The sequence below is a fragment of the Brassica oleracea genome, chromosome C8 (assembly GCF_000695525.1).
Source record: "Brassica oleracea var. oleracea cultivar TO1000 chromosome C8, BOL, whole genome shotgun sequence".
Classification (NCBI taxonomy): Eukaryota; Viridiplantae; Streptophyta; class Magnoliopsida; order Brassicales; family Brassicaceae; genus Brassica; species Brassica oleracea.
This window is the reverse complement of record NC_027755.1, coordinates 33,642,547-33,669,278: the sequence shown is the minus strand read 5'-3', so window position 1 is coordinate 33,669,278 and position 26,732 is coordinate 33,642,547. Positions and strand designations below refer to the sequence as shown.

The 26,732-nt window shown below is 34.1% G+C and overlaps 2 protein-coding genes across 2 annotated transcripts; both read right to left on the bottom strand.

Moving 5' to 3' along the window:
- Positions 1–5,094: 5,094 nt before the first annotated feature.
- LOC106307941 (gibberellin receptor GID1B) lies at positions 5,095–7,191 on the bottom strand. The gene is made up of 2 exons (XM_013745037.1): positions 6,763–7,191; positions 5,095–6,518 (listed from the first exon to the last, which is right to left on the bottom strand). The coding sequence occupies exons 1-2, from the start codon at positions 6,799–6,801 to the stop codon at positions 5,481–5,483; spliced, it is 1,077 nt and encodes a 358-aa protein (XP_013600491.1). The 5' UTR covers positions 6,802–7,191; the 3' UTR covers positions 5,095–5,480.
- A 5,632-nt stretch (positions 7,192–12,823) lies between these two features.
- Positions 12,824–13,539, bottom strand: LOC106310824 (histone chaperone ASF1). Its single transcript, XM_013748050.1, has one exon. It carries the CDS (start codon positions 13,394–13,396, stop codon positions 12,923–12,925), a length of 474 nt encoding a protein of 157 aa, XP_013603504.1. The 5' UTR covers positions 13,397–13,539; the 3' UTR covers positions 12,824–12,922.
- Positions 13,540–26,732: the final 13,193 nt, after the last annotated feature.

Below are 26,732 nucleotides of genomic sequence, written 5' to 3'. Positions count from 1 at the left end.
AATAAAATTTTAGCATAATATAACTCAGTTGTCATTTGCTAAATTTATGGTTTTTATTTATATTTTTTATTATTTAATTATAATATTTTCATTTTATATTTGAAAGGGAAATAAATTTTTCTTTCAAACAAAATTTTTGTAAATGTATTTTTTTTTTAAATAATCAATTTAAATTGTTATTATCATTGAATATCATTATTTTTAAAATATGTAAAATTTAATATAGTTTTAAGGAAATGGTCAAAATAAAAAAAAATTACACATAAAAAAAATCATGATTTTTGTTAACTGGGCGGATCATTATTTATATGATATCGCAAACGAAAGAAAAATTTATGTTTTTACAATTATCTAATTAGCTATGTATACTCATTTTTTTTATATTTTTTATATGATATCACACATTCGTAAAAAAATAGATAGTTTAAGATGCAAAAAAAATATTTACTTAATGAATATAATATGAATGAATTTTACAAATACATCATTTAATAAAATAAATAATTAAAAAATAAAAATTCATACCGGATCTAGTTTGTGATTTAAAGAAAAAGAAAAAATGTAATTAAATCAAAAGACGTCTCTTAATTAAGGGGTGGAAGATCCGTTCCTTATAGTACACGTGTCGAGCACACGGCGTTGAAAAAAAAAACGAAGTCTTCGGTTCTTCGTCTCTTCCTCTCTATCGCTTGGCTTTCGAAAAGGCAGACCAATTTGGAGAGAGAGCGACGGAGATGATTTTTTTGTTGTGGATTCCCTCCGATTGAGGAGATATGGCCGGAGCTAATGCTGACGATGATCGTAACAACCGCCGGATTGCTAGCCAATCGATGGATTCCGCCGCAGATGTCCCCGGAAAACGCGGAAACGAGGATGCTTCGTCTCTTGTTGAAATCTCGTGCTCGATTTGCCTCGAGTTGGTGGTCGACGACGGTTCCAGATCATGTGCTAAGCTCCAATGTGGTCACCAATTCCATTTGGGTATTTCCTTCATTTCCTCTATAAGAATTGATTAAATATGATTTCGTTCGTTTGATCCTGTTTTCTGGTTATATTGATTCTCGGATTCAATTCAATTTCATCTTAGACCATAATCAAAGTGTTGAATCAATGACTTAAAGGCTTGTCTCTTTTGCTTAGCTATAATCAACCCTTTGTGTGTTATCCTCTAATGGTAGATTTGAAGTATAAAGGATGTGAAATTTCGATATGAACACTAGCATATGAGAATATAGCTTATATTAAATGCAATGCCCTAACTCTCGTAATGTTGAAAAGGGTCAGTGGTTGTTTGCAAATGGCTCTACTCGGCTGTTTCCTGAGTTTGTCTTGGAAGATTGGATCCCCGAAGAAGATTTGTATGCTTTAATATGTGGACATGGTTTTGTTTTGGTGTGTAGTGAGCTTCAAGTGCTCTCACTGCAAATCCACCATTCAAGTCAGTTTCTTTGTTCCCCCTTTCATCACTCTCTGTATATGAATATGAATGAATGTTTGATAATAACTTGGATTGTCTACGTTGATGTTTTTATATGTTTGTTCTTCCTTCTTCTCTCATGTTTTTCCTTCACATATGTTTTTGTTAAATTTTTTTTTAAGAACCTTTAAATAAGAGACTTCCATTGGAACACAAAAATATTGGTGTCTCTTAACTAGATCTTTTAAATAACTTTTATAATTAAAAATGATTAAAAGACCCAAAATAGATTTTTGGGTTAATGATGCTCTAAGAGCATGTGCACCTGAAGAACACGTAATATAAACTGTTGTCTACAGTCTTACACCATTAAGATTTAAGAAGAGTCTACTCAGTGAGTTCTTACTATTTATTTATGTTCGTTAGCTCGAACATGTAAGTTATATCTGGTTCAAGAATCTTTTCCAGTTTGCATGAAAAATTTGATGATTCCAATCATCATTTACATTACAAATAACTAATATGCATGCATGCATGGATGTAACATGTAACTCCGTATATTGGAATATTTGTGCTCCACCATAAACTTTCTAAGATTTTTTTTTTGTTATTATAACTGGAGTTGTCGCCAACAAGAGACAAGAAAGATGAAAACCATGATGACGAGTTGATGATGAATGCAAGTGATAAGAGAGAGAGAGAGAGAGACAGGACGTGTTTAATGGTAATTTGTGGGGTTTGAACTTTGAAGTGTGAGAATTTCAAGATGAAAGGTTCGTGTCTTGTTCTTTGAATCTAATAGGGTTTAGGCTTAGGGTAATAAAGACAAAGGGCTTCGTTGAATGCTTTTGTCTTTTCTTTCCTTTCTTCTCTCTTTTTCTATTTTCTTCCATTTCTATGAAATTTCTGCACATCTATCACACTTTCTATTCAGAGTAGCTATACTCTTTTAACTTTTTCCAACCAGCTTATTATTGTCTGATTATTTACATTTACTCTCTCTATCTCTCTCTCACACCTTTTCTTATTAGGTTATTTTGTTTCAAATTTGTGAATACAAAAAAAACAATGTCGATTCGTTTTAATTCAATTCCAGGTCAGCACATATAGTTGTCTGACCACATTATCACAGACCACGTCCTAATAACTTTACATGCAGAAATACTTTGTATATGTATATAACATGACTAACAGCTTATATGGTATCACCGCAAAACTTATTTCTTCTTTCTGTTATTTCTAAAACATGACCAACACCTCGTTTGACTATCAGATCAGTTAAATCGAATTGCCACCACCGGATCTATAAACTCTTAATGTGAACAAGAGAAAAGTAATACCCAAAAGTCATCGTTACTCTTTTGAAGGAAAGGAAGCGAAAGATTCCTCAAACCAAACCTTTAAGTTCAAAGTTACTTATATGATGAATACTATAATAATTTAAATTTTTTTGGAACCAAAGCATTGAATACAGTCCACAAAGGACAAAGCTAATCCATTGACAAAAGAAAGAATCTTAGTGGAAACGACAAATTAATGAATTATGGAGAAACCATAAGATGTTGATGAATCACCAAACAAATTTAAGTTATTTTGTCAGGATTAAAGACAACAAACCCAAATGAGAGCAACCATTACAAAAATGATAAAATCAATAATTTTCAAACACGAAACATTCATTGATTGAGGGGAAAATTTGATTTATGATCAGTATATATATTCACATTGGTATGAATTAAAATAGAGACATTCTCCCGGCGTTCGGGCTTTGACTCTCGCAAGCGGCGGTTTCGTAAACGTTGTCTTGGCCGGCTTCTCTTCCGGCAGGCGGCGGCTTCTATAGCGTTGATCTTGGCAGACTTTCTCTCTCGCATACGATGGCTTCTTCAGCGCCGTGTTGGTCGACTTACCTTTCTTCCCATCATCGTTTCATCTCCGATGTTGGGTCGATCTTTTAACTGGATTTGTCCGGTTTGTTTGTTTAGTTTTTCAGTTTTCTTAGCGCTTCATTGTCTTTCATCGTTGTTGGTGCGGTTTGATCTTGAGCTTCCTGTTTCCGGTGTGTTCCGGTGGAGTGCTCGATTAAATGCTCTGGCGGCGAGCTTCAGGCCGGTGACGTGGGTGACGTTTCTGCTTATGAGCCACATGTCTTCTTCGTCCTTCTAGGAGCTACACGTGGCTATGTGCTGTCGGCGAAGCGTCACGGTTCACCCTTAGGGTTTTCTGCTCTTTGGGCCTTTAAGTTTTCCCCTGTTTGCGTTTTTTTTGGGGCCTTTATGTTGGGTCCTGTTTGTACTCCTTCTGTTTCATTATAAGTGTCGTTTTAGGTTTCGGCAAACGGATTAAGAAAATAATTAATTTTTTACATTTCCTATAAAAAAACACTATTACCTATACAACTAACCATATTTCAACCAATAGAAAAACAAATTTTGCATAAAATTAATAATTTTTGCATTGAAAATCGAAAACGACACTTATTTTGTAACGAAAAAAATTCTCTAAAACGACACTTAATATGAAACGGAAGAAGTATATCTTTTGTCTTTTGCTGGTCTTTGGGCCTTCTGATAATAAAGAGATGGCATAAAAAAAAATAGATACACTCTCCCCAAGTAATTGCCAAGACATTCATTACAAGACAAACGGTCGAGAGTCTTGGTCACACACGCGCATCAATAAGCCAAAACTTTAGTCATAAATAGTTTGACAACATGAAAACAAAACAAAATAGTAGCATTAGAAAATGAATTTTTTGAAAGATGCTAGGAATAAAAAGTCAATGTTAATCGAAAAATTAAATTATATTCCAATCAATTAACTGTAAAATGTTTATGCATTCATTGTATCATTCGTTATATGTTAAAAAAACTATCAACTAGACAAAGGAGAAAGAATCGCTTTTCTTTGTTTTTTCTCCAAGCCACTTGGCATCCAAAAGAAAAAGTATATAATAAAACAAGGGTAACAAAGCACACATAAGCCATGGTTATTAAATGGTAGTATTATATAAAGATATGTAGAAATATATAGAAACAAACATATGTAGACAAAAGAGATTGTTTTCTCTAAGAGGGGGGTCCATGCAATGCTTATCCTCCCAAAGTTCATAACCACTACAAGGAAACACCAAAAATTCCAAATCAAATACATGCACATAGAAGAGGCAATAAGCAAAAGATGCCAAAGTAAATCAAAACTATTAAAAGAGAATATTAAAAGAAAAATCCATTGTTGATTTTGACATTTTTGTCCAATCATTATTTAATATATATATATATAAATTTTGGTTGTGTAAGCTTTTTTCTCATATGGGTGGATGGGGTTTGGTTTTGGCATTGTGAAGCTTTTGCCTCAAATGCACACACAACACTTGTCTTTTTTCTTCTCTCACATTTATTTCCTATTCTTTCCTTCTTTATACTTCTTCACTCAAACGCCATTGCCACATGTCTCTCTAGGGTTTTCACTTAATACTTCTGGGTCTTTCTGTTCATTTTATGTTTTTAAAATAGTCTTTTTAACAATTATAGCAACAGTGGAGCAAATGCTCGGATGGTTCGAAGTTGGAAAACTTATAAGGAAAAAAGGGTTTTAAAAAGATTTGTCTTTCGTAAGGGGAAAACCCAGCATCAATGCATGAACAAAAATGAAACAAGAAGACAAAAAGGTAATATAAACATTACAAATCCATTACCAAGGATAAGGTTTTTCTCACAACATGTTAAAGACAAATTAGTTGTCTTGTATTTTGACTCTCTATACTCTAGAACCAATTAAAGACTACTACTTCCTACACTACAAAACAAAGTACCATCTCCCGGTTAAGCCTTAACCGATAGATGCCGACAAGAGAATTGGTTTTCGCTTCCGGCGCAACCAACATCATCTCACAATAAGCCGGACTTATACTGATGATTCAGGAGACTAATAAAGACACAAAAAACATGACTGAACACTACACAATACTTGTGGAAACTGTACAAAAGATCCAGACAAACCGATCTTCTAGTCTTCTCCTCTTTATGTAAGAACATCAACATGATCAGACCTCAGCATGTCTCTATGGAGTCAGAAGAACAGGAGATGACTTGCTTTGAGTATCCTCATCTACGGAGTGCACAAACTTGGTTAACTCGTCCATAAGACAATGAAAGTGATCATTGTTAGGCAAGAAGTAAAACCCAATGGTAGCTTGCTTCAAATACAAAAGGTTAACATGGTGACCAGTCTTCTTAAGCCCATCGACATAAGCCAACTGCCAATCCTGAACAAGATCCAAACCAGCCACAACCACAAGACTCTTGGGGAAGTTGACACCTTCGAGGCTTTGACCTCGAGGACCAAAGGGATTACAAGCGGGATGATTTCTATCTTCACCTTCCGGTAGATAAGCTCTCCAATACCAATCCCGATCTTGAATAGTGACAAAGTATTTACCATCAAGTCTCTTCTCAGACTGAGTCCTCTCGAGCCCACCAAACATAGGATGCAGAAGAATATTCCCCAGAACTTTAACTCCTTCGCTGGTCGCTCTCACAGCGACGTTATGAGCTATGTTGCCACCAGAGCTATCACCAGCCAAGTAAACATAAACATTCGAGTCTTTACCACTCTGAAGCCAGACTCTGGACTTGACCCATTTGAGAGCGTTCCACCCGTCGTCGTAAGCGCAAGGGTAGCGATGCTCCGGGGACCTCCGGTAGTCAACGGAGACGACAACAACGCCGCAGATAGTGACGAGCCTTCGGCAGAAAGTGTCGTAGATGGCGCTGTTGGCGGAGGAGTGAGTGAAGCTGCCGCCGTGGAAGAAGACGAGAACGGGGACGATGTCGGTGGTGCTGAGAGGCTCGGACAAGTCGACGGAGCCGTGGCGGGAGGGGTAGAGGGGAGCGGGGAGGTAGATGCGGGTGAGGAGGCTGGTGGAGGTGTCGACGTGGTCGAAGGAGAAGACGCCGTCGACGGGGAAAGAGTTGGCGGGGACTTTGCGGTCGAGAAACTCGGCGAGGTCGCGGTTGAAGGAGCCGTCGGGGCGGCGGAGGAGGGTGTAGGCGAGCTTGAAGTTGGAGATGAGGACCCATGTGTTTAGTGGGACTATTCTCTACAGTTCACAACAACAAAAAAAACAGAAAGAAGAGATCTTTTCATCAGATGGGACGTTTTTTAAAAAAAGTAAAAAATCAAATCCGTACAAATGAATCTATATGATGATAATGATGATCTTCATCGTTTCAGAATTAAATTTCAAGACTTGGAGATGTACGAGGTTTATGAAACCCCAAATGAGAATTATAATCTCACAAAAATAAAAGAAGAAGAAAAAATAATCTCCAGAAAGGAAGTACCTTGCATTCGTTTAGGTTGACTTCGTTTCCACCAGCCATAGTATTAGCAGCAATCTGAGTGTTTTTTTCTTCCTAGAATAGATATCTCTCTCTCTCTATCTTAATATCTATCTTGAGGGAGAATTGATTTCAGTGAAACGGACTCTTCTTCATACCATTTAAATCTTAGTAAGGTTCCCTTCAGCTCCAAAGAAGCAGAAGAAGGAGAAGATATTTTTTGAGACAGCAAAGTACAGAGTTCTTCTGCGAGAGAGAGAGAGAGAGAGAGAGAGCTTTATCTGGTTCGTCCGTAGAGAGAGAGAAGGAGAGTCAAAGGGGAGAGATGTTGAAGATGAAATAACCCATCGGGCGGTGACGAATGGGCCGGACGACCGATTATTACTGTTTCGATATGTGGGTCCCTCCCCTTTTCTCCACTTTTCTCTCTCTCTCTCTCTTTTTATTTATTTTTTAATTTTTCCTTTGTCGACGATGATAATGCCATTTTCAATTACTTTACCTAATTAGCTATTAAATTCAGTCGGCTGATTAATTTTAAAAATAAAATAAATTTTTATAGTCAAAATATATATAATTTATTATTATAAATATAAATAAATGTATTGGACACGATGTCATGTGAAGAGAGAGTTAGGATTGGCTATTGGCACGCCAGTCCTGACACGCTCCCTGATGAGTGCTTCTTTTGACCACCTCCCTTTTCTTTTAATTTCACCTTACTTGTGTTATATAATACTAACAGAAATGTTTAACTAGCTTCCGACAATTCATTTTCAATTTTTCATGTTTATTGTGAAATACTGCTACTAGTACTTCATTACTGATTAGTATTTTCATCGATAATCCCTACTCCCTCTTATGAGTTGGCAGATAGATTATGTGTCTAAGTATGATTTTAAGAAATTTTAATTGTTTTTTGTCATTTTCTGCTATTGCAATTGTTCTACAATCATTTTGCATATCTATAGTATGTTCACAAGAATACTAGTTACTTTTCTATTACATTCCAAGCTTTCCTAAATTTTATTAATTATTTTCTATCATATACAAAGTTTTTTTGTCGCTTGGTTAAATGTAATCACTTATAAAAAGACAATTTGCAAGCTATATTCGAGCTAAGATAAAAACAAAAGTGAGAAAATAGAAGTTCCATCAAAACGTCATTCATCGTCTAATGATATATTATAGATAATAAAGTATGGGATGTCCAAAATTATATACTTATAAAGTATGGTAATGTAGACACAGAAAAAATTCATATAATTTTGGATCTTATTAACAAAAAAGCATTAGGATCTTGTTTTAAATTTGATGACTTATGATAGGCCGAAAGACAGAGAGAGGTTGTTTTGGTTTTTAGTTCTTTAAAAATGTGAATGCAAATGCCAAATGGTTAGTAATAAAATATAAAATTAGTTAAAGGAAGGTGTCAAAAAACAAATAAACACTATACAGCGTGCGACCAACGCCATGGCATGTGGCGACAAAAGGGTGGTGTTGTTTTCTTTTGGTTATTAAAAACCCAGCTTTGAAACTCCGAGAACACCCTCGTCCGGTGTGCAAGATTACGAGTATTGCCACTACTGACGAAACGTGTTCCGTTTTGGGGGTATGACATCATGCCTTTCGAGTCATGGACCCAAAGCCTTTCAACGTTGGATTTTTGCTCATTTCAGTTTCTTTTTATATTTTGGTAAAAAGTTTCTGTTTATTTTTCTTTTACAAAACATAAAATCTATACGATAATAATTGAGCGTACGAGTAAACTTATCATATGTCGCTTTTAAAATTTACAAAGCATTAATTGTGGAATATGTGTGTACAAAATTAATTTTAGCTATTTTATTTTATTTGGCAAAAAAACAGACAATGTCATTTTGTAAGTAGGTTGTTTATGAAATAAACCACAATATTTTGGGTGAAAACGACACTCCTTGGCTGTAAAAAGCCATCTACTAATTTTTCATAATTTTATCTTTTTGTTTATCGTTTTTTTTACAATTTGTTGAACAGAAAAAAAAAATTACTCCATCCTTTTCATAATAGATAAAGTTTAGGTTCTTTGCATACATATTAAGAAATTATTTCTTCTAAATAAAAAAACATTAAAATATAATTTTAAACTAATATATTTAATTATAAACAAAAATAATAAAACCACAATTGACTACACAGTTTTTGATAAAGTTACCTACATATGTGAAAACATCATCTATTGTGAAACAAAAACAATCACCTAAAATATCATCTATATTGAAACGGACGAAGTATTAGATTTCTTGGTTTGTAAATTTTTATTTGTAATTTTTTCATGTTCTGAACAACTACTTTTAAATTCCCCATTGCAATAAAACAAAAATATCTTGGAAGATTACCAAAAAATATATATATATCTTGGAAAATAAATGTATTGGCCTCTATAAATTCTTTGGTTGTTCTTTTTCTAAATAGGGCCCATTAGGTGAAACGTGTGAATGGGCTTAGGATTTTTGTCGTGATGTGGAAAAGCGCGTGACCGGCACGGGCCTATAACTTTGACAAATAGTAAATCCTTCTTATGACCCTTTTGGATTGAATTCAATGCATTTAGCTAGGTATTCTCAAGAAAGAAAGGACAGAAATTAGTTTCACCCCTGAACTTTTAAATTCACGCCACCTTTTATGACCAATCAAAGTGACACATATATTAAATTAAACAAAAAATAGCTACAAAAACTAAAAACGCTAATTTTAACGACACTAACGCTTCCAGCTAAACTCTAAACCCTAAATCTTAAATTCTAAACCCTATACCCTAAATTCTAAACCCAAATCCAAACCCTTAAACTCAAACCTTATACCCTAAAACCTAATCCTAGACCCTAAACCCAAATTATATACCCTAAACCCAAAAATTAGACTATAAACCTAAACTCTAAACCCTAAACCCAAGTCCTACACCCTAAACCCAAACCGTATACTTTAAACTCTAATCCTAGACCCTAAACCCTAATCCTAGACCCTAAACCTAAATTATATACCTTAAACCCAAAAAAATAGACTATAAACCTAAACCCTATACCCTAAACCCAAGTCTTAGACCCTAAACTCAAACCCTATGGCATTTAAGTTTGGGGTTTGAGTGTAGGGTTTACCATTTGGGTTTTAGGTCTAGGATTTGGGTTTAGGGTATAGGTTTTGGGTTTAGGATTTACGGTTTGGGATTAGGATTTACCGTTTGGACTTATAGTTAATGTTTTGGGTTTAGGATATATAATTTGGATTTAAGGTTTACGGTTTGGGTTTAGGGTCTAAGACTTGGGTTTAGGGTATAGGGTTTAGGTTTATAGTCTATTTTTTTGGGTTTAAGGTATATAATTTAGGTTTAGGGTCTAGGATTAGGGTTTAGGGTATAGGGTTTGGGTTTAGGGGTTGGGATTTGGGTTTAGAATTTAAGATTTAGGGTTTAGCTGAAAGCGTTAACGTCGTTAAAATTAACGTTTTTATTTTTTGTAGCTATTTTTATTTAATTTAATATTTTTTAATTAATAATATATGTGTCAATTTGATTGGTCATAAAATGTGGGGTTAATTTAAAGGTTCAACGTATTGAACCTAAGTTATGTCCCTCATGAAACCACATTTTAAACAATATGTTAACACATATAATAATAATCTATTAATGAATTAAAGGATAGGGTAGGCAAGAAGTTAAACAAAAGAGAATGGCGAACAGTACTAGCTTTGATGGCTCCGCAGTAAAAGAGAATGGTGAACCTCAACTAACAAAATTAATATACAAGTTTTGTTTTCTCAATAATGTCTGTAGATTTACAAGTTAGATCATATTACTATAACTTTTAGTGTATCTTTTGGATTTGACAAAGCAAGAAACCATGAATCTCTCTCGATGATGGGAATGGGACCAAAACAGTAGATCTCAGCCCGTTGTTTTATCCCGATACAAACATGTATTACATATGTTGATAGACACCTAAAGCGTGTACTAATACAACTTGGACCGTCGATTTTCAGCAAAGCTCTAAGAAAAGATATAACGAATTGTATTTGTCGTAATGTTAATGAAAATGTCCACAGGATCAAACAATCTTTTCAATGAACACATAAGTTGATATTTGTGGTAAGGTATGAACCAAGATGAAAATAATAATGGACGCAAACGCAACTAAATAAATAAAAATTAAAAGGAGAATAAAAGGAGAACACGCTAAGGTATATGATTCGCGTGTCCGTTTGAGGGCTTTCTTAGTTTTGTCGTCATCTATTTTGTCTTTTCCATACGTGTGCTCCCCATTTTCCACTCCTTACTTTTGTTTTTTTTTTCATTATATTGATTCTAAATAAAAATTAAAGTACAGTCAATTATTTAATTTTTGCGATGGGAAATATTTGAACTCAATTAATCAAGCCGCGGAGGAAACATTAATAGTCCTGCCTACGTAACTCTACACAGTTATTTATTAGTGAATTTACTTGAAATAAATTTACTCTCCTACTATTCGATGGAGATTACAAGTATAATTATATGAAAATTGGAGAATTACAAAAATAAAATCATTTTAGTGCTTTCATTCTTTTTCATACGCATATGGACAGACTAATAATGTGTGCTTAAACGAGCTTTAACTAAAGTCTTTCCCACTACTAATTTTATAGGTTTTGGGAATAAATTTCCAAAAGTGGAAAAAGACGACAAAAGTATATCTTTTGCTTTGTCCCCTCTTAATTTGTCCTTTTCTGCCTTCAGAAGCAACCATCCAACATTTCAACTTTGGGCCTTTTTAGTTGAATTAAACTTCAGCCCAGTCCAGTCCACATAATACTTCTCATACTTTACTTTCTATAAATTACGACCATTATCATAAATACTCATCTGGGGATGTAGCTCAAATGGTGGAGCGCTCGCTTTGCATGCGAGAGGCACGGGACTTATATTTCCATTTTAATATTTTATATTTCTTAAAAAAAAATAACTTACCAGCTTGGAACAGTCGTTTTGCTAGACAGGAACTTGAACACAAAGACTAGCACTGAATACATTAACTTTTCTTCCTTAACTTGAACAGAAACTGAGCCACAAAGAAAAGCAGATGAAAATCAGAGATCTTAACTTGAACAGAAACTGAGCCACAAAGAGAAGCAGATGAAAATCAGAGATCCTCTTCACGAACGGGAGTCTCCTTGGACGATCCCTCTTTGTTTCCAAAGCCCACACTGTTGTTCTAATGTTCCGGTTCTCTATCGGGAAAGTACATGGACAACGATCCCTGAAGAAGCAAAATTTATACATGACAGATTGTATCAACACAGAGGATCCCAAGTCCGATCCTTGCCCTAAGCACTTTTATTTGCACCCATTAAATATGTGGTCTAGATTCCCCCTGCCTGATAGTCCAAGATCTTGACGACGACGAGGGAGAAATCGTTGTCGACTTCTTTAAGATCCTTGACACCAACAACCACCTCTTTCTTCATCTTAGAGAGCTTCGGATCACCATCTCGAACCACCCTTCCCTGAACAACCTGACGCACATATCATTCATCTGAAACGCCTCAAAATTAACATCAGCACCACCGTCCTCATTGATCACAAGCTTCTTTCAACTCGCTCTCCGCGTGAAGCTGCGCAGCTAGCTGATCCTGGATTAGGGTTTTGAGTTGAGAGACTGTAGTGTGAGGTCCTTCTACTCTCACTCGCTCCAATCCATCTCTGCTTCGGATTCTGAGCATAATCATCGTCTTCCTCGAATTGGGATTGATCTGAAAGGTATATATGATCGGACTCCAAAAAAGCTCTCTGAGATTCGAAGACCGTTGTTCCACCCAGTTAAAGCAAAGCGTCGAAGAAACGAAATGTTCAAAAAATTGAGAGTGGATTGCTTTAACTTAAATGGGCTTTACTCAATGGCCCAATAGGATAAACAAGTCGGAAAGGTTAACTAACTATTCATTTGTCAATTTCATTTCGTCTTTTTAACCCGTGGTTGACTATCTACTAAAATGGTGATGATCATCACGAAACCAACTATAATTCAATAAATATAAATTTACAATGCATAATTGATTAGCTGACAAATCACATATCTATTACATACAGGTATTTTAAACAATATATTCAAACATACAATAACACACTAATTAATAATTTGATGCATACAGGCTAAGAAGCTAAACAAGCTTCCCAAAACATTCGATCTTTTTCAATCTTCCTCCTCATCAACCTCTCATCATTCCTCGTGCAAGACGAATCAACGCTCCCGCTTTCATTTTCTCTACTCTCCGGCCACCTCCCGTGACTATTCACCTCTTCCTCATCGTGTTCCTCCTCTTTCTCTCCCGTGACTAGCTCTTCTTCTTTTTCTTCTTCTTCCATCTCCACCGAGTCAAAATCAGCCGACCCACCCGTCACCTGACTCGTTGACTCAGCATCATTCCCATGATCTTTATCATCATATCCATCGTGGCCACCTTCTTCACGAGTTTCGGAATCTGCAGATGCTTCGAATAACAAGAATGGTGACACGTCCACAAGGACGTTGTTCTTCGTGTTCATAATTTGAGTTTTGTCTTTTTCTTCTACCAATGACAAAAGACACAACACACGGAACGTAATAAGTTGGGGTAAGATATGCATCCTCTCTTGTTTATATATATGATCATAGACTAAAAGAAGATAACGTTGGAAAATCAGATTTCTTGGGCACTTTAATAGTCTATTATATTTATAATGTATATCCAAACAAACAAGCAAACAAAACAATGGATTGTGTGCTGCTTGTTATGTGGGGTTCAACTCGACGGTTTCTAGAAGGGATGTCTGTGCATTTGTTGTATGCAAATAGTAGTGATTTATGTTGTAGAGCCGAACTAATCTTATTCATATTAAACAAAAAAAAAATATAAAGTTTTTTTTTTTTTGATAAGGCCTATCGGCTGATCCGGTCGTCCCTGAAAAAAAGGTACTTAGTGATACAGGGTGGACTAGCCCGAAAGCATACCATACTGCATGATCCGAGTTTGGAATACCTTCCGACTATTGTCAGGAGATGGATCAATCATCTGTTATGGTCCACCATGTAAACCACTTGAACCGAAATCCAAACTTATACGGGCCAAATAGAAATATATAAAGTTTAATATGTTTAAATGGATATTTTAAGATTAACAGAAAGGTTTATAACCAAGTGGTCTTGGCCTAGTGGTAAAGGACTCACAGCTGTGAGTACCGCCCTGGGTTGATTCCCCTTGGCCACCCGGAACGTCTTAAGTGGTAAGAAAACGCGGATCGTGTGGGCCTCGTAGTGATTAGTCCTTGGGTCTAGAAAGCCTTTGGATCACACTAATGTTATCAAAAAAAAAAAAAAAAAAAGATAAAAACCATTTAAAATAAGCCTCTCTTTTTTTCCATTATTATTATTACAATTCGGATTTGAAGTTCTTCTCTTTTCCACTACTGTTTCAACTTTCAAGTCTTCTAGAATGAAAAAGGAAAGAGAGTGAAATGTTCATGTAAGTCCAAGTGTCAAAGATATGGGCGGTATCTTGTCTCGAGCATAATAATTTGGCACCACTCATCAAGTCATCACAAGACACAAATCGTATTATATTTAATTAAAACATAAATTCTCCATAGATCAAAATCTATTAATTGTTTAATAGTACAATCAAACTTTACGTGCATGCATGATTACAACTTACAAGTGTGACATTGTGAGCCTATACACGAGTCATTTGGCTATATTATGGGTTATGATCAGGGTGGCGTCGACACAAACCATAAACGTCGTTCTCGATCTAGATTTGGCCCCTCGGAGCAGGGCCGGCCCCGAGAATTTTGAGATTTAGTAAAGAGTTCAAAATTTTGGGGGCCTAAAAATCTTTTTTTTACAAATTAGGGGCCTATTTACATATAAAAATTTTCAAAAATTTTGGGGGTCCAAGGCGAATGTTTCATTGGGCTTGGCCCGGGCCGTCCGTGCCTCGGAGCCGTCCCTTCTATAAGGCAAGCGATGCATTCAAGCCACAATAATATAATTTAGATTGGGCCACTCATGGGCTTATACATCTCGCGCATTATCTAATGGCCCTTCACGAGGCCCGTGTTTTAAATCCACAGAAAGTTATCTGATATCAGAAAACTATCAGAGTTATCGTATAACAAGATGCTGTGAAACGATAGGTAATAAGTGAAGTGATAGAATAGATGGGGATGTTGCTCAAAAAAAAGAATAGATGGGGATAATACGAGACTAGTGGTCCAATTTACATGAAATTATATGGTCCAAAAAGGAAAGGCTGAGAAAATTATATGGTGTGTCGCCTTGAGGACCACATTCCTTGACCATGCCATTTATAACAAAATCAAATCTATATAATTAGTTTACTTGTTTATATACATAAATATTTCAAAATTAAATGCTTAAAGGTCACATATTTGACAAATAAAATCTACAGTTCAGTAGCAGGAAAAGGATATAAAACATAAATAAATGGTCCCATAAACCTTCATCACAATAATGGCAATTGGCAAAATGCTTTATGGCTCAGTCACCGTTTTCCCAAGCATGCAATGGTAAACATGGTGTCTTTATAGTCATTCTATATCATGGAGCAGTGTAACTAGAGCGTGATTAGTGATCCATAAGCTGTTTTTTCTTCCTCTTGTAGGTGCTTCAATGGCTTCTTTTATTTATTTGGTGACATTCACTTTTCAAATAAAAAGTAAAATCTAAAACTATGTAATTTTGTTATGAAATCCAAAAAGCTGGGCAGAATCGTTGTTATCTGTTGACAAAAAGCATTGTTATTTATTTACGTGGCACGTACGCGATATAAAAGATGCATAATATTCATGTAACACCCGTCTCATTAACACTCGAGACCGGCGTGCTACTAATCAACAACTTATATCTTAAATCCGTAAAAAGGTCTGAAAGTCGACTTTCATATAAATAACGAAATAAATCCATAAATCTCATAGTCGAAATAACTGAAATAATCGTAAAAATACTAAATAAAAGTCTGAGAAATAGAACAAAGGAAAACGCCTAAAAGCACCAGCTGTCCGATCAATCTCCTAATCGTCAGTCTCACCTGAAAGGGCAAATGAGGGGTGAGTAACGGGGAAGTCACTCAGTGAGGTATGGGATACTAAACCCGAAGTCCATGGACCCGGACAGAGCACTCCGAATAAATATAATTTAATCCTAACACGTTGCAAACACGGTACCTAAAGTACCCAAAGATCACACAACAGTCCTAGCGAGGTGCACACTCGCTGCCCACTAACAGGCCAAAACACTACCGAAAAGGTGCTCGGTTCATACACACACCGAACAAGTGCTCGGTAACACACGCCCGTAGACGATTTATCGACCTCCTGGGTTACGCGTCAACCGGTCGACTATAGCTGACCGTAACCTCCACACAATCCGGCATACAGAAGTCCGTCTCTGTATCCGTCTCAAGCAATCACATAACTCCTAATAAAAGAACTATTTTTATTTACCAATTTTAAATGAAACAATCATTGTTGAATCCTCTAACACCCTAGTTCCGGTTTAAGCAAAGAACCTAAAAACTAAACAGGCAATAACAGACTCGATTTCACACAGACGGAAACACATTAGAAATAAATTATACTTATTCGAGGTTCTAAGCCGTGTAAGAGAAATTCGGGAAAAGACCCTCACCTTAGCAACGTGGAAAAGTAATAGATATGAACTCCAACTGCTCAAATGGACTCCAAATCTGAAATCAGGGCGAAAAATCGAGTCAGAACGCCCTTCGAACGGTTAAAAACGGATAACCGGCGATCTGGTCAAAAGTCAACCCGCTGGTCAAAGGTCAACCCGGTCAACTCTGACCCAAGCCGGTCAACCCTTGACCAAATTGAAATCGAATTGAACATAACCGAATTTAAATCAATTTTAACTACCGGTTTAACTTAACCAATTTAATTAATTTAAACCAGAAATCGATTTAATAATTAACCGGTTAACCTAAACCGAACCAAAATCGATTAACCCAACCGGTTAACCGGATCCGAGTTAACTCGCCGAGTCGACTCGGGCGAGTTGCCGATTCGCCGGCCGAGTCACCGGCGGCGGAAAAAAGGACGGCGGCTTACTGGAATCAACGGCGGCGACGGATAACGGCGGGTGCTGGTGGCGCGTGAGATCCACGCGCGGAACGTGTGGAGGACGGCGGCGGCGCGTGTGCCACACGCGCGGAACGACGCGGGAGAAAAGCCGCGCTTGACGGCGCGTCCGGGCGAGTCTCCGTCTGATCTTCTTGGTCCCGACTCGTCTCGACGTCACGATCACGACGGTGGTCTTAGAATTACGAAATTCCAAATGGTTAGTGAGTTATGATCGATTGACTGAACGGCCGTTTTTAAAAAACCAAATCGGAAAGATGATTTCCGGTTACCTTCGTCTGGGATCGGCGGTGAACTGGTCGATCTCGGCTCTGGACGTGGTGGTGGCGGCGGTATGATCTCAGGTGTGAGTGACGGCTCAGTCTCTGTAGAGTTACAACGCTTAGGGTTTCTGAAAAATAAATAATGGGAATTAATGGTTTATATATGGGACTCACCAAGGACTTCCTGCAACACTGACGGGCTCTGACGGGTCAAAGTCATTGGGCTGAGAATTGGGTCGTTACAATTCAATCATGGGAGGACAGTAACGCCATTTAAAAATGACATTTTTAACAAAAAGGAAATGAAGTCGACAATGAATAAATGATCTTGCAAGTAGTTTGATAGATATATAAGGTCCCTAGATATATATGATAAATGTTGTCTACATCTAATCAAGTATATATTCGTAATGAAGTTTTTAAAGAGGATGTGACGGTGCGGGCTATTACCCATCGATATTTAATAGCAGGTGATGCGAAAGGAGAGTCTCGATCAATAGACGTATACTTAATCACGACCAATAACGAATTCAATGATTTTGTATTTGCGTTATGTGTGTTTTAAAGTTAACTTTTGTTACTCGTGATAATTTACATGGAGGACTCGAATTCGGAATACCGAGATGTATTTGTGAATAACCTTAATTATCTTTCAAATTATCTATAATTATTATTATTATATATGCATGCAGGACTTGCATCAATCTGTACTATAGTTTACATGAAGTATAATGTTTTTTTTATATGATGTACATAATATTAAGTGCGCGAATATGTCCTAATATTAGATATCTATGAGTTCCTTTTGAGACCTATATACAATAGATGTATAGCAAGCCATTCAGCAGCAAAAAGAAAAAGATACATTTTCACGAAATATATTGTTGATTAGTTTTTTCTTCATAATTTTGAATTGGATATGTGTAATTCAGTCTCTTTTTTTGTACTTATTTTTGGTTTTGTGTCGGCGTGTGAAGGAAAACGATTTTGTAGTGAATAAACAAACGTGAATACGAATTTGGCATCCATCGCCAAACCTGATAACTCTTTGTTATTTAGTGGAACCACAAAATCTTTCATGGAAATTACGTCCCACCTAACTAGCACCTTTTTCATAGTTTATTTATTGATTTGCATTGCAAGCCAAGGCTTGAACTAACTTGATATTAATTACTTTAACCGATTTTCTCACTACTTTCACACTATGTTAGTATGTTAGTTTTAAACTACTCTATGCGTCCAAAATAGTTTATTTTTGAAGAATTTCTGATGTTTTAAAATATATGATGATTTGAAATTTGATATGAATTTTAGTTTTATTAAAAACTGTATAACCAATAAATTTTATAACTTTTTATGATTATCTGAATTAGTTTTAGTTTATATTTTAATGTTACTTTTTGGGAAATAAAATTATGTTTTAGTGTGATTTTAACCAAAACATCATATAATTTGAAACAAGGGAAATTATATAAAGCATATATAAAAAATGAAAATAAATAGACATACTAAGCTTACATATAACCGAACAGTTAATATTTTTTCCACAATGCTAGTTTCCATTATTGTATTTCTACAACTATTAAAATGGTAAATATTGTACAGCGATTATGGATTTACTAATCAAATCAACATTTCCAAATTATTCGAAATACATATATATATATATATATATTCCAAATAACTTAACTTTTAAAACGCATATGAAAATGTGAAATCCATATCATTACCAACAAGCACACACACTTTTAAAGGATGAAATTGTGATATTAGATGGTCGGTATAACGAAAACAATAATCTCAAAATTGTATTTGACCAAAAAAAAAAATCTCAAAATTGTAATTGGTAAAGAGATGATGCTCTTTCTCGACACGTAAGATTTAATGATTAGGTATGCTTATTAGTTTCTTTTGAAGAGTTATAATTGCAAAAGGTGCCTGTCAACGTTAAAGGAACCATCCAATGAGTTTTCAACACGCCCGTATGTGTATAGTCCATAATAAGAGAGATTGAAAGTTGGACAAACAGAAAAAAGAAATGAACAAATCATAACAAGATGGGTGTAACTTTTTTCTGGTTCTTCAAATTTTTTATTATTTGTTTCCTAACTTCAGTTTCATTGAATGATCTTCATTTTCAATGTGACAATTCTCTCGATTAAACATTTTTTAAATTTTATCACCAAAAAAATTCATGATGAGAAAAATGAACAAGAAAAGTTTTATTAAAGAGGCAAAACACCAATTTTTCTCTTGTCTTATAGATATATAAATATAACAAAATAAAATAAAATAATATTTTATTATAGTTTCAAATTATATGTTTTCAAGTTCAAACATTTTTTTTTATAATTTTTCTTTTTTCGAAAACTTTTTTTCTAATTTTCTTTTTGAAATTCAAAAATATTTTTCAAACTATTTAAAAAATATATATTTTTAATATTTTCTATTTTAAAAAGTTTTAAAACTCATCCCTTGACTTTAAACTTTAAGTCTATATTAGTTAAACTTATAGGGTATAAGTGTATATTTATCTTTTAATAAAACCTATCTTAGTCATTTTCCTCATCAGGAACTCTTTTTATATAAAAAAACTAAAAAAAACTATCATAAAAAATGTATTTTCTTAATATCATAATTTATATTTTCAGAAAATGGATAAACTTCGACCTTTTCTTATCGCCAACCTTGCATAAACTATATAAACAATAAGAATATAACTTTATAACTAAATTTGAGCTATTATACAACATAAAACTGCAAGTCTAGCCGCACCCGCTTTTTTTGCGTGCTCGCATTTGTTCTGTAGTCGAGCCAAACAAGTGCGAGTTCCAAAGATGTTTGGACTAGCCAGTAGGTGCTCTAAGATTTTATGGGGTGAGACGCAACATGAAGCTCATAGGACTCGTTATCTTGTATGTGGCTTGATTCTTGAGCTTGTGATGACTTGGTTTGGTAAAGCAGCGAGAATATGAATCCAATCATTTGAAGTAGCGTTGCCGACAAGCCGAATTCTACCAAGGCGTAGTTTTATGTTTTATCAAAAAATTCTCTCTTGTGGCAATGATGCCTATTGTCAATCTTCTGGTGCTTCTTCAACTTGTTAGCCTTGTTTGAATTATTTTCATTGTCCTTATATCATTTGGTGTTGCTTTTTCTTCCTCTATATTGTTGTTTTAGGTTTATTTTCACATTTAACATTTTCACATTTTGTCCTTATATCATGTAACTTCTATCACACATAAAACTGGTATAAAATTTGATATTTACACCAGGAAAAAACATAAACTAATCATAACAACTAAACTAACTTTTATATTTTTATATGTTAATTAATTATTCTTTCAACTATGATCGTGAGATTTTATTAATTCGTTAATATTTTTTTTTCATACTCAAACATTTGTAACTGTGGTAATAATTTGTATGAGTGACCCAACACCAAATTAAACAACTCAAATTGTTTTTATTCAAAAAGTAACTCTCATATCATAAAAAATTGAACTATCTTAAACATCTAATCTAAACTAATTGATGATGAGTGGGTTAGTATTATCTTTTTATGTGGTCACTTAATTATTTTTTAGAAATAAACATTCTCTTAATAATATAACAAAGAAGTTAGATATTAGAACATAAATTATCTTCATTCCATAGTTAGACGTTTGTTTAAGAGCATGTCAAACTTTAATTTTTCAACATAAAACTAATCATGACAACTAAACTAACTTTATATTTTTATATGTTAATTAACTATTTTTTCAACTATGATCGCTAGGCTATACAGTAGAACCTCTATAAATTAATAATATTGGGACTTTAAAATTTTATTAATTTATAGAGATATTAATTTACAAAAGTTTCATTTTTTAGTTTTTTTTTCTATTTTTGAATATTTTTATTAATAAAATAAGAAAATATTTGATTTTACCGTATATAAATTATTTAAATTTTAGAAAATTGACTTTCATATTATTTTATTATCTTATTTGGTGTATATTTTTATGTTTCATAGAATTGTTATGTGGTTTTCGATATAATTTTACTAAATATTATCAAAATATATTAAAATATTAAGAAAAATAGAAGTATTTTCATTGTAATATAAAACCAACAATATAATGTTTAGTTTGTACTTATATAAAATATATATAGAGATAAATTATTAATTTATGATTTTAATGGGACTATATATTTATATGGGAGTTTTAAAAATATTATTATGTTATTATTTTATCGATTTGTGTCATATTTTATACCGGCCCAAGTCGGGACCGACAAAATTTATTAATTTATAGAGATTATTAATTTATCGAGTATTAATTTATAGATGTTCTACTGTATTTATTCATTAATATTTTTTTCTCATGCTCAAGCATATGTAATGGTAATAATATTTATAGAGTGACCCAACACCAAACGATCCAAAAACTTTTTTTTATTGAAAAAGAGACTTTGATATCATATAAATTCGAACTATCTTAAACATATGATCTAAAACTAATTGAGGAGAAATAGATTACCTTTGTTTTTTATATGTTAGCTAACTGCTTTTTCCTACCATTATGATTTTTTTGATTATTCATAAACATTTTTAATAATATAACAAATAAGTTAGATATTAGAACATAAATTATCTTCATTCAATAGTTAGCCGTTAATACATGTTTAAGAGCGTGTACAACTTTAATTTTTCTTGTAAAACTGAATAACTTCATAACGGAATTAGGTTTTACTCTAACTCTATTCTGTTTTAGAGTGAAAATGAAGTAATTAACAACAATAAAACTATTTTTCATTTTTCAAGTAAGCTTATTTTTTTATTTCATTATGAAGTGGCAAAAATAGTATAATTATAGCTTTTCTTTTTCAAACTATATTTTATAATAAAATATAGAGTGAAGTTGAAAATGCTCTAATATATAAAATGTTAGAAGACACTCTATCGGTCTATCTCATAAATAAAGGCTCAACATTTTTATGATATAAACACGGTCATTTTGTTACAAAAAAAAAAAAAAAAAAAAAAAACACGGTCATTTAACAGATTTTTTTTTTTGAAAAAATGTTAAATTAATTCAAACAAAAAAACTGTTTTACACTTTGTGTTACATTGATGTTGATTTTTTTCATAAGAACAAAATAGGAATCAAACCCTATCGAGTGGCAAACCAGATGGTTAGACCTCCCTTGTGCGCTCTGTCACAGATGGAGGATAGCCGATTTCGTACGTTTTTGTCCACCAGTGTGATCAGCTGTCCCAATCATTTAACATATTTAATTGCTAAAGTTTGAAATACACGATATAAGAGTTAGCTAGTTTTGTCTTATAGAGGAGTTAGCTATTTTAACCCACATATTACATTGGTTATTACATAAAATAGTCGATTGAACTAATCTTTTATTGAAACGTCGGAAGTATATGGGATAACCATAATGCGTTGGAGTGGAGTGGTGTTGCTCCATAACCGTCGCTCCTTTGGATCTGTGGGGTCAAAGGACGAGGCGTTTTTCTCAGTGTAGTGGTCTATGGAAAGTACGGTAAGTCATAGATGTCTGAAGGTTTACTTTTCGTTTGAATGAAGAGTATTGGTGAACGCTATCAATAGGCCAAGGCGTGGCTTTCCTTCAAATTTAAAGTGAAAGAAGTCAGATCAATACTGTATAATTTTTTGATATGGAAGATATACTTAGAATCGTTTGAAGCTAATAGGGGTGCTAGACTTATTGCACAGAGTGCGCAAGAAGATAGGTGGTTTCAGTCTTATGTTGCTCAAAGTTACCTCCGATAGCTTTCGAACTTTTTTGATAGGAAAGCTTTTCGTTTGTGAAGTTAGCTCTCGTTTTAATCCTCAGTATATGTAATGTTTCTGGTTGTGTACTCTGGTTTAGCCTTTGCCTTTTAATGAAATATCCAGATGGAAAAAAAAAACAGAATGCGTTGGCAAAAAGAGTATTATCTTTTCCTTTAGTAAAAAAAGAAGAAGTATTATCTTCCCCTCGAAATGATCTGGTTTTCATGCGTAACCAGTAACCAATAACCATGCAGCCATCCAATGGAAAGTATTGTTTTTTTTTAACGAAAAGTGTTGTTGCGTGACGTGTATTTGCAATATATGAAATAAATTAATACAGAGAAAAAGGAAAAATAAAAGCGGAATATGTTATAATCAAGATCGTGGTTCGGAGGAACACGACTTTGATAAATTAAAAAGCAAAAATATTGTTGACAAAAAAAAGCAAAGATATTAGGTATATAATTGGTCAGATTTTGACAAATCATAAAACGATATAGAGAAGAGAACAATCAAATATCATCAAATAAAAATGAAAGAGGCGAAAAAGGATGGCTTCCACTAATGGTGAGGTTATCAACATAATCCATGTTAGCTTTCCATCACGCGCCACTTTACTTGCAGACCACCTCTTCACTAATCGCATTATCACTCATCATCTATCTTACACAAACCATTATAATGTGTATGTGTCTTGTACTTATACGCATGCGTACACATATACTGTATACACACGCTTGATTTTTGTTCGCAGTCAGATTTGGTATTGCTAAAGAATATTTGAAAATAATTACGGGGATAATTAATACTCATACAGCAAAGTGCAAGCTAGTTTCAGTTCGAAACCGGAGGAGAAATAAGAGAGATTCGCGGGGGAGCCATGCGTGGGATTATTATTCTAGTCATATCTTACAAATAAATAATCAGTTGATTATTAAAGAACCAATGACCACTAATATCCAATTAATTAACTAGGTTCCTTTTTCTGACGACACTAATTAAATGATAATCCTCACGTATTACGTGCAAGACAACTCAGCTCATCACTTCTCCATCTGACTCTCAAATCGTTGTTTTTCCCTAATTACCTCTTTCTGTTGTTTATTACAGGCTTCATGCTTCTCTATGCCGAAATGTTTGATTCAAATATACAGACTCGTTTGAACCAAATAATACACTATTTTCCAAGGAAAGAATGAGAATGGTACTAATAATACTACTTCAGTGAAAAAAAGAAAAAAATGGTACTAAACCACTAAAAATACATACAAAAACCAAAGGTAGCAAAAATCATATAATTGGTCAAAGTGGACTAACGGTCATGATCGTATCATATGAGATTCGATCGATGAGGAGCAAATACACTGTTGGATCTGTCACAGACCTATCTAGTCCATGCTGAGACAGTGCAAAGCCCATCCACCATAATACACTGTTTCTATGTTAATTGACATTTTCACCCTTCTTTCGCTACTGAGGGTATTCTCGTCATATGGCTTATCCTATTTATTTACCCTTTCTAGCGATTAACCCAATGTACGTGCGACAAAGCCCGAGATAATTTATTTTTATCCAATTTTACACTCCCGACGAGGTAATTAAATTTCTGAAATAACCAGTAATAATTAATTAGTCTTTTTTTGTTAATCACCGTTGTTTATGTATCCGTACACTATGAAAGAGGGACCCAAATCTGACGGTCGTGATTAAGATGCGACGCTGCACTTTCTTCGTACTTTATTCAAAATTTCAGTAACCATTCTCTCTCTCTATTACCTTTATTTTTCAACTCCTTTTACTCGTAAAGTTATACAATACACTTTTAATTATTGGATACTTCCCTCACATACACAACTCTTGCTTCAATGATTTGAAATGTAATATAAATTCTTAGTTAACACTCATCTCTCATAACAGAATGTGTTACATTTTTTTTTTTGATAATTACAGTCGAGTTTAAATTTCATATTACCATGGAGATTAAATTATTGTAACACACAGTAACTCAGCTATTCGGTATATGAAACAGTTCATTTTGATGGGTGTTATCCAAGTGGGTGGGAGGTAAAATAAATAAAGATGAAATTATTGTAATATATACACGAGTTGATTACACTAAGAGATTTTGACTTTCTATTACATTTATAAACACTTCTTACATGTGACACACTTTGTTGTGGATCAGCAACAGATTGTGGACAATTTTGCCCTTAATGGAAATGACACTTGTGGATGAGTGATTTATGGACGAGTGATGCGTGGTTGGGTGATTTGTGGACGAATGATGTGTGGATGAGTGATGTTAACGTGTTTATAGTAGATAATGTGGACAAACTCTCTGTTTTGATTCCATAAAACTATATAACAATACGTGGACATGGACTCATGTTACAAAAATTACACCATAAAACGTGGACAAGGACTGTTATCTTCAATTCAAACATTTGTCTTCTTCAGCTCAATTGATAAACTATCTGCGATTAAACTTCAATCAAAATGAGAAAGATATGATATTGTGAGTATGAGCGGAGAGAAAAGTCGAAGAAGTGTTTACTTTTTGTCGGAGAGTAATAGATCTTGCATGTCAGAGATTTCTAATCTAAGGAATTTGCGCTTTGTCATGATGTGGATGGATGTAATTTTGATTGGAGTTGAATTTAGATTCCGAGATGATGAATGGAATCGAAGGAATATTGTCCATGTCCACAACTAGTTAATATTCTGTTAAGATGTTCATGTCCACAACTAATTTTTAATTATGTTATCCACGCTTTGGTGTTCACGTCCACATTTTGTTTACGCATTAATATATGAGCAAATCTCCAAAATAGCACCTTTTTAAGTTTATATCACAAAAATAGCACTCAAAAACTAAAATGACCAAAATAGCACATTTCTAAGTTTATCCTTTTAAAATTTTAATTTTGTTTATTTTTCAAAATTTGAAATCTTATCCCCAAAACCTCATTTCTCAACTCTAAACCCTAAACCCTAAACTCTAAACCCTAAACCCTAAAATCTAAACCCTAAACCCTAAACCCTAAACCCTAAACCCTAAACCCTAAATCCTAAACCCCACCTTTTAACTCTAAACCCTAAGTTTGTGACTTTTGATAAAACATTAAGTGTTATTTTTGTGACTTTTGACCTTGAGTGCTAGTTTGGGAACATAAACTTAATTTAGTGATATTTTTGTCTTTTTCTCTTAATATATATAATATATATATGAACATAGATTATAAAAGATAGAGGATTTTATATATAGTTTATTATGACAATTATTTTTGTTTAATATATTTTAGAACTTGAGATAAAAGTAAATAAATACACAAAGTAGAATAAGAAAAATAATAAAATGAAATAAGAAGAGGAGAGAGATTCTCTTTAGTTTAGGGTTATAAGAATTTTTTTGACAAAAGAAAGTGTGTCTCAAGTGATAAGTGTCTTCTAATGTAATTTGAACGCAGGAAATTCTGTAAAAAATTCTATATACACACAGTACCTTGGAGATGGTCAGATTCCACTTAAAAGCATGATTAAACGGCTCTGATGTCATCATAATTAACCCTGGCTTTCTTCTTCTTACCGTCAGATCATTGAACTCCCATTATTACAAAAAAGTTTTTTTTTCCACATTCTGTTTGTGGTGGTCCCTGTGACTTAACCTCATATCCAGCCGTGCATCGCGTACCTAACCCTATCATTAGATTCCCTCTTACCATACACCTCCCCGCAGAGTATCGCCACACTCAC